At 48.1% G+C, this 9,577-nt stretch overlaps 1 protein-coding gene across 1 annotated transcript in view; it reads right to left on the bottom strand.

Moving 5' to 3' along the window:
• Positions 1-533: 533 nt before the first annotated feature.
• slc30a6 (solute carrier family 30 member 6) overlaps positions 534-9,577 on the bottom strand; it is a 62,021-nt gene continuing 52,977 nt past the window's right edge. Inside the window, exons 11-15 of the mRNA XM_088012869.1 lie at positions 4,560-4,679; positions 4,377-4,479; positions 4,251-4,298; positions 3,282-3,350; positions 534-1,800 (exon numbers count right to left, since the gene is read on the bottom strand). Coding sequence (XP_087868995.1) covers positions 1,204-1,800; positions 3,282-3,350; positions 4,251-4,298; positions 4,377-4,479; positions 4,560-4,679 — 937 coding nt within the window. The 3' untranslated portion in view covers positions 534-1,203. The remainder of the gene's footprint in view (positions 1,801-3,281; positions 3,351-4,250; positions 4,299-4,376; positions 4,480-4,559; positions 4,680-9,577) is intronic.

Raw genomic sequence — 9,577 nt, 5'->3', positions numbered from 1 at the left:
ATTGTCCCAGTGAAAGTTTTTCTCTATTAATTACCGTTTCCATTTATTTCAGTTAAAAATGTTTTCTCAATTTTAGTTTATGTCATTTTGTTAGTTTTGGTAAAACTGTAATGGTTTTGGTTCTGCTGTTCGGGATGGAAACCAGTCCAGAACCTCCAGAACTTTTTAATATTTGGCTGCAGAGCATCATTTTCTGCATTACATCAATGGTCACAAAGATCCACCATATGAATATGCATTGAGTGTGAATCCTGCACGAATGTTCAGATTTCAAAGAAAATACATTTTCTATTATTCATGGAAAATGAAGATTAGTGAACATAAAGAAAACAATGAAAACAAACAGGATCAAGTTAAAGCTAAAGAAATGTAAATGTAGAATGTGAAGACAGTCTGCGGTGATTTTCACTGTTGGACGATTCAGTTACTTCCTGATGACTCACTACTGCCCCCTGGCGGCCGTTCAGCTCCTGAAGTCTTCATCATCATCATCATCATCAGCGAACCAAAGTTAAACCATCAAACTTTCAGGGTTGTGTTTAATCAGAAGACACCATTTAATAGTTTCAGATAAAATAATCTGTAAAATAGAAACAATTAAAGAGAGAAGAAGAGAAAAACATCCACAGATCCCAAAACTTTTTTAATTTTATATTTACTGTTGCAGAAGTTTAAAGATGAAAAGTGGGATTAATGAGTTAAAATTTTTGTTTTTTTTGTTTTTTTTTACAAAATTAACCAAATATTTATTAAAATGTCCGATTTGTTCACTTTGTTCTGTTCTGATTTGTACCATTAATTCTTATTAAATGGGGATTTAAAGGAATCTGATGGTTTATTAGAAGTTTGTAACATGAGTTTCTCTCAGATCTGGAATCATTTCATTTCTGGTTTTCCTTCCTGGATCTTCATCAGGATGAAATCAACATGGTGATGTCATCAACTCCTTCAAAATAAAACGATTTTATTTAGATTTAAGCATTTATCTGATGCTTGAACCGTTACAGTCACACCCGGACTGGTTTTTCCTCCCAGCTGGAGCTCCCAGTGGTTCCCGTTACGAACCGAAGCTAACAGCTAACAGCTGGACGCTGCTGGTCCGTTTCCCTCTGAATAAATAATCCTGAATGTTTCTCTGCAGCCACTCAGACTTTTCCACTCAGGAGTTTTCCCTCAACGTGTCTGGAGGAGGATCTGAGTCCGTCAGGGCTGGTAGTGTCTGTACTGGGACTGAGGCGCTGCAGGGTTGCTGGTTCCGAACCGGAGCGGCGGCGTTGAGCCAACAAAGGCAGTCCTGTAGCTGTGAGAGGAGGGGAGTCCGAACCCGGCGCCCAGGCCCGGCACCGCCAGGCCCCGCCCCGCCCCGGGCCCCGCCCCCAGCATCCCGGCGTACGGCGGCGCCCCGTAGGAAAGTCCCAGGCCTCCGTAGGGCCGGTGGGTGTGCTGGCCCGGGGCGGGCAGCACCAGCGGCGCCACGTTCCGGCCCGGCGTGTCGAAGGAGAACTCCGGCGGGGGGCTGCTGGGCTTGGAGGGCGTGGAGGTCAGCGGGTCGAACTCCTGGCCTCCCGCTGAGCCGTACAGAACCGGAGGGAAGGAGGCGGCGTAGCCTTCAGGAGCCACCGGCAGCGGCGGCGCGGCGGCCGGGGAGGACAGCACGCCGCTCAGCAGGGGGCGGGTCCAGTCGTCCTTGAAGATCTGGACGGTCAGCGTGGCGACGAGCGGCAGCAGCCGGTTGGTGACGTGGGCCAGAACCAGCTGCTCGTTGGCGTCCCGCCGGATCCGGACGTGGGCGGAGCCAGCCTGAGCACAGAGAAGGTCAGAGGTCAGAGATCAACCAGAACTGAGGCGGCGGCCAGGAAACTGCTCGTTTCCATGACAACCCGACAGCGTGATCGCTTGGGTCCAAAGAAAACATCGATGTGGACCTTCAGCATCCAAACAGTGAACGCTGCTGTGTGTCCAGGCCTCTCTCTCCTCATGGGGACGATCAGGCGTGGAAAAGGACACAGAGAGAGAGGGCGGGCGAGCGAGCGGCCCCGGGGGCTGGAGTGCAGTCAGGGGGGTCAAATGGGTTTGGACAGCTGCTCCGTTAGCGCTGGGCCAACAGCGAGCAGAAACATCCACACATGACAACAAGCAGCACCGCGGGGGCATCGATAGCCCCAAAAACCATCACAGCAGGGTAAACAAAGGTAAACACTGCAGGCTGCGCCTCCTGCAGGCCGGCCGGGGAACGGCACCTCACAGGACAACACTGCACTGACAAGTTTCAGTTTTATTGATGACCTGATTCTATTTTATTAAGTATTACTGCTACATGATGCTGTAACCACAACAAGGACTTTCCTTCATCTTATTATTTTCTGTCATGATGCAGCAAAAATCAGGAATTTATCCTGAATGAACAAACGCAGGCAGTGGAGTCTGACTGCTGCAGATCTGGAGGTATTTTATTTACTCAGCTTCATCCGTCACCTTTTTGCACACCAACAATGAATTTAAATCACCTAAAATAACATTATTCATGTTTAATTCGTAAAGTTTGTTCCAAACTCACTGAGACTTTTGGCAGCGTGTCTAATAAATCCATTTGTCTGGTATTTGGCATATTTCACCTATTTTATTCTTTTACACCGTGTGGGTTTGTTGTTTAGAGTCTGTGAACAGACATTTTATTTTATGATTTTTATATTTCTACTTTTAGGTTTTAGAAGAAAAAAAATAAGTTTGATGAAAGAGTCAAAATATTTTCTTAAACTTTAAATTTATGGTGAATAAAAACTTAAAATAAACAGTTTCTGCACCAGCAGTCCGTCTGCTGAGGTGTTACATGAAAAACAGAGAAAACTGCTAAAGTATTGCAGAGCTGCTGTCTTGTTTCCATCCATCATGGCTCCCATTTCTTTTGCAGTAAAATTTATTTTGGTCCTAAAAACAAAGAACTTTAATGAATCGGATAATAAAGGGAGTCTGTGTTTCTCCATCAGAATCTCTGATATCATGAAAAGCTGCGCTGTGTGTTAAATGGGCTCCAGCTGAGCGGTTCTGCTGAGTAATCGGACCTTTTGTCTCCGTGTTTCCCCGCTCCCCGGCCAGCTGGACCCGTCCGCAGCCCGGATGACGACATCAGAACCGACTCAGCGTGGTGACGGCGCGGCAGAGGGACGGTCCGCATGAATGACTCGTCCTCTGGTCCGCCTGGATGGGCCCACCGCTGACGCCCTCAGCCCACCAATCACAACGCACCAGGCCCACCAGCCGTCCAATCACCACACACCTACCAGAGACCCAAACCCAACGGTCCAGAAGTGCTCGTTCCGGACCTCCAGGACGCCGTCCAGAGTCGACACCTGATTGGACACAAACAGAAACAGTTTCTATGCCTGTGATGACAACACAGGATCACATGATCGAAAATCAATAAACTTTAAATTATAACAAACTGGAAGACATTTTAAATAAACTAAACAACAAATAAGATGAACTATGAAGTTCACAGAACAAGACAGAAAACTTTTATGGTTCAGTGTCGGTAGAAAGAGGAAGGCGATAAATCAGATATTTTACTGAAGTCGTTTTAATTCATCATGTGATTCTTTGCTCGCAGCGACTGGCGCATGTTGGATTAATCCCAGATTAGGACCAACTGTTGGAAACTCATGATGACAGGAAGTAAATCTTACTTCAAATCTACAGATAAGATGTCGGTACCGGTCCGATTAATGAGACCCGGCTGATAAAGAACTCCTGTTTGTTTCCGTCTTGTTGCTGTTTGTGAAGAGGAAGAGGAGGGAGCTGGTCATGTGACTGATGATGATGCAGCAAAGGATTATGGGATGTTTAACTGAAACAGAGGCGTACTGCCAGTGATGTCATCGTTATTTAGATTATTGGTAAATATTGATGTTTGGTTTCCTCCAGACATGCAGCTGAACATGAATGTTGTCCTTTATTCAGTTTGAATAAAGTGATCTTTAAATCGCCTCCAACCAATAAGAGTAGAAAACTAGTTTTATTTGAATTTAACATAAAACCCTGATGAGTTTAAAGTGGTGATCTGGGAGTGCAGGGTTGAACCCAACACGTCTTTCTGCCCGGCGCTGTTAACCCGTCTCCATGACGATCCGTTAATCTGATGGTCATTCAGAGGAACCGCTGAACGTTTCAGATTAAGGGTTAATGAATGAAGATGTGGAGCCAGGCTGTGTGTTTCTGTAACACAGAACAGGGATCCAGACGTGACCTCTCACCTCTCTGAGAAGCTTGTCCAGCTGGCCGATGATGTGGGACGGCGTGGTCTGAGACAGAGACAGGAGGACACAGTGAGACATCCAACAGCAACATGGAGGCTGAACATGAGCGGCGGCGTTTCTGACCTGCAGCAGCACCTTGCCGCTGTAGACGCTCATGGGGTACATGGTGCCAAAGGTCATCAGGGCGATGGCGACGGCCGACGCCGTGTCCACCGCGTTGTAGTTACTGGACACAGAGAGGAGGACGGTGTGGGACGGACAGAGACGGACAGAGACGGCGTGGGACGCAGGACTCTGAGTGCTTACTTGATTTCTATCAGCATGTAGGTGACGCAGAGGGACGCGGCTCCGGCCAGGTTGATGAGGACAAACGGGTTCATCCGAGGAAGCAGGACGCTGCTGAGACCCGGAACGATGCCGCACAGACTGGAACCGGCCGGAAACAGAAACAGGATGAGACGGGATCCACTCCGGTTTAAACCAGCAAACCGAATCCAGACCTACACAACATCCAGAACCTTCAGAACCAAACCAGCTTCCAGAACCTCCAGAACCAAACCAACGTCCAGAACCTCCAGAACCAAACCAGCTTCCAGAACCTCCAGAACCAAACCAACGTCCAGAAACTCCAGAACCAAACCAACGTCCAGAACCTCCAGAACCAAACCAACGTCCAGAACCTCCAGAACCAAACCAACGTCCAGAACCTCCAGAACCAAACCAACGTCCAGAACCTCCAGAACCAAACCAACGTCCAGAACCTCCAGAACCAAACCAACGTCCAGAACCTCCAGAACCAAACCAGCTTCCAGAACCTCCAGAACCAAACCAACGTCCAGAACCTCCAGAACCAAACCAACGTCCAGAACCTCCAGAACCAAACCAGCTTCCAGAACCTCCAGAACCAAACCAACGTCCAGAACCTCCAGAACCAAACCAGCTTCCAGAACCTCCAGAACCAAACCAACGTCCAGAACCTCCAGAACCAAACCAACGTCCAGAACCTCCAGAACCAAACCAACGTCCAGAACCTCCAGAACCAAACCAACGTCCAGAACCTCCAGAACCAAACCAACGTCCAGAACCTCCAGAACCAAACCAACGTCCAGAACCTCCAGAACCAAACCAGCTTCCAGAACCTCCAGAACCAAACCAACGTCCAGAACCTCCAGAACCAAACCAACGTCCAGAACCTCCAGAACCAAACCAGCTTCCAGAACCTCCAGAACCAAACCAACGTCCAGAAACTCCAGAACCAAACCAACGTCCAGAACCTCCAGAACCAAACCAACGTCCAGAACCTCCAGAACCAAACCAACGTCCAGAACCTCCAGAACCAAACCAACGTCCAGAACCTCCAGAACCAAACCAGCTTCCAGAACCTCCAGAACCAAACCAACGTCCAGAACCAAACCAACGTCCAGAACCTCCAGAACCAAACCAACGTCCAGAACCTCCAGAACCAAACCAGCTTCCAGAACCTCCAGAACCAAACCAACGTCCAGAAACTCCAGAACCAAACCAACGTCCAGAACCTCCAGAACCAAACCAACGTCCAGAAACTCCAGAACCAAACCAACGTCCAGAACCTCCAGAACCAAACCAGCTTCCAGAACCTCCAGAACCAAACCAACGTCCAGAAACTCCAGAACCAAACCAACGTCCAGAACCTCCAGAACCAAACCAACGTCCAGAACCAAACCAACGTCCAGAAACTCCAGAACCAAACCAACGTCCAGAACCTCCAGAACCAAACCAGCTTCCAGAACCTCCAGAACCAAACCAACGTCCAGAACCAAACCAACGTCCAGAACCTCCAGAACCAAACCAGCTTCCAGAACCTCCAGAACCAAACCAACGTCCAGAACCAAACCAACGTCCAGAAACTCCAGAACCAAACCAACGTCCAGAACCTCCAGAACCAAACCAACGTCCAGAACCAAACCAACGTCCAGAAACTCCAGAACCAAACCAACGTCCAGAACCTCCAGAACCAAACCAACGTCCAGAACCAAACCAACGTCCAGAACCAAACCAGCTTTCAGAACCAAACCAACGTCCAGAAACTCCAGAACCAAACCAACGTCCAGAACCTCCAGAACCAAACCAACGTCCAGAACCAAACCAACGTCCAGAAACTCCAGAACCAAACCAACGTCCAGAACCAAACCAGCTTTCAGAACCAAACCAACGTCCAGAAACTCCAGAACCAAACCAGCTTCCAGAACCAAACCAACGTCCAGAACCAAACCAACTTCTAGAACCAAACCAACGTCCAGAACCTCCAGAACCAAACCAACGTCCAGAACCAAACCAGCATCCAGAACCAAACCAACTTCCAGAACCAAACCAACGTCCAGTACCAAACCAGCATCCAGAACCAAACCAGCTTCCAGAACCTCCAGAACCAAACCAACGTCCAGAACCAAACCAGCATCCAGAACCAAACCAACGTCCAGAACCAAACCAACGTCCAGAACCTCCAGAACCAAACCAACGTCCAGAACCTCCAGAACCAAACCAACGTCCAGAACCTCCAGAACCAAACCAACGTCCAGAACCAAACCAGCATCCAGAACCAAACCAACTTCCAGAACCAAACCAACGTCCAGAACCAAACCAGCATCCAGAACCAAACCAGCTTCCAGAACCTCCAGAACCAAACCAACGTCCAGAACCAAACCAGCATCCAGAACCAAACCAACGTCCAGAACCAAACCAACGTCCAGAACCTCCAGAACCAAACCAACGTCCAGAACCTCCAGAACCAAACCAACGTCCAGAACCAAACCAGCATCCAGAACCAAACCAACGTCCAGAACCTCCAGAACCAAATCAACGTCCAGAACCAAACCAACGTCCAGAACCAAACCAACGTCCAGAACCTCCAGAACCAAACCAGCTTCCAGAACCTCCAGAACCAAACCAGCTTTCAGAACCAAACCAACGTCCAGAACCAAACCAACTTCTAGAACCAAACCAACGTCCAGAACCTCCAGAACCAAACCAACGTCCAGAACCAAACCAGCATCCAGAACCAAACCAACTTCCAGAACCAAACCAACGTCCAGAACCTCCAGAACCAAACCAGCATCCAGAACCAAACCAACGTCCAGAACCAAACCAACGTCCAGAACCAAACCAGCTTCCAGAACCTCCAGAACCAAACCAGCGTCCAGAACCAAACCAGTGTCCAGAACCAAACCAACATCCAGAACCAAACCAACGTCCAGAACCAAACCAACGTCCAGAACCAAACCAACGTCCAGAACCTCCAGAACCAAACCAGCGTCCAGAACCAAACCAACGTCCAGAACCAAACCAACGTCCAGAACCTCCAGAACCAAACCAGCGTCCAGAACCAAACCAACGTCCAGAACCAAACCAGCGTCCAGAACCAAACCAACGTCCAGAACCTCCAGAACCAAACCAACGTCCAGAACCAAACCAGCGTCCAGAACCAAACCAACGTCCAGAACCTCCAGAACCAAACCAACGTCCAGAACCAAACCAGCATCCAGAACCAAACCAACGTCCAGAACCTCCAGAACCAAACCAACGTCCAGAACCAAACCAACGTCCAGAACCTCCAGAACCAAACCAACGTCCAGAACCAAACCAGCATCCAGAACCAAACCAACGTCCAGAACCAAACCAACGTCCAGAACCAAACCAGCATCCAGAACCAAACCAACGTCCAGAACCAAACCAACGTCCAGAACCAAACCAACGTCCAGAACCTCCAGAACCAAACCAACGTCCAGAACCTCCAGAACCAAACCAACGTCCAGAACCAAACCAGCTTCAGACCAACCTTCTAAAAAGAAACCATAACTTTTAATTTGTCCTCTTGATGACTAACAGAGGACATGACCATCTGTTCACATGGTGATGAAATCACATTGAATGAGTGAAAATATGTCTGAGCTGAGATTTAGGACAATTTAAAACCAAAACTAATCTGTGAACTATGACAGGGATCAGTTCTGTCAGGGAAAGTCCAACTTTCTGTGAGCTTTTTAACTTCTGAATCGTTCTGTTGTGAAGTTTCTGGACATTTTTCGATTTATTTATTTCGATTTATTTTGTTACCAAAACCAGAACAGAACCATCTGATCCAGTTTCCCAAAGTCAGCAAACCGATAACAGTAAAAATAATAAATCTGCTTCAACATCTCTAAACCCTAAGGAGAAATATTCAGAGGTTATTATTTCACTTCTACATTCATTCATAAACTGATCAAATTAATTGGCATCGGAAACCAGATCTGATCATTTGGGACGGAATCGATTCACAAAGCCTCTCAACATTTGGGTCACAGAACATTTAGGGCAGAACATGTCAGAACTCGTCGCCTCGTCGGATCGTCTCCATCTCAGACCTCCTGAAGGAAAAACGGTTTTCTGTTTTCACTAAAAGTTCGTCTCCTGTCAACAAACACATCAGGTCCTACATAAAGTTTACTGTTATAATGTCCAGCCAGACTGGAGAGACAGGAAGGAGCTGGACCCGGGTCCGGTTGGGTTCTGCTGCTGAGACGTTTGGTTCTGGAGCGGGTCAGCTGGAAAAAGGCCGATAAATGAAAATGTGGATCAATCCCAGCAGAACAAATGGACTTTAGGGCTCATTAACTGGGACAGACCCAGTTTGAAAAGTTATCAACGTTTTTATTTCTCCATTTCAGCAGAAAAAAACTGGATGAAACATTTCTAACTGTTACGTTCAGGTGGGAGAAGAAGAAGAAACGTTCAGCGTTCTGCCACCTGTGGATCCGGGACGGTTTGGATCGGGCCGGAGGGCGCTGCAGCAGGACTCGGGTTTAATGCGATGCGACACATGAAGACGAGGCGTGGGAGGACGTCCCCACGCGGCAGGACGCTTTTAGCCGCGGCAGCTGAGTGACGGGGTGTCGGGTCGATTTAATCAGAAGGAAGCGACTGATGGGCGTCTAATAGGAACCGGCTGATCATCGGTCATCAGATCCAACAGGTTAAAACCAGCTGGATGTGGCCGAGAGTACGACCAGACCGTCCCAACACGGGAGTGGAGGAGTGATGATCTGGGCTGGGTGTGCAGATCAGGACGCAAACAAACACCAAACATCCAATTTAATCATTTCAGCTGCTTGCATCTCGTTCTTTCAAACATATCAGAGGACAAAGTGCTGAGTTTCTTTACTTTAGTTCTGATCCCACCGGACAAATAAAACGCCAGTGAAACTAAAAGTATCTCCGTCAAATTGTTGAAGTCCTGGAATGCGTGCTTTCAGCACCCGGGGAGAAGGATCAGCATCTACTGGAGAGCCGCAGAGCGTGGCTTTCAT

Source organism: Poecilia mexicana, unplaced genomic scaffold (assembly GCF_051168715.1).
Source record: "Poecilia mexicana isolate PSO_F unplaced genomic scaffold, ASM5116871v1 scaffold_15, whole genome shotgun sequence".
Classification (NCBI taxonomy): domain Eukaryota; kingdom Metazoa; phylum Chordata; class Actinopteri; order Cyprinodontiformes; family Poeciliidae; genus Poecilia; species Poecilia mexicana.
This window is presented reverse-complemented; position numbering and strand designations above follow the sequence as displayed.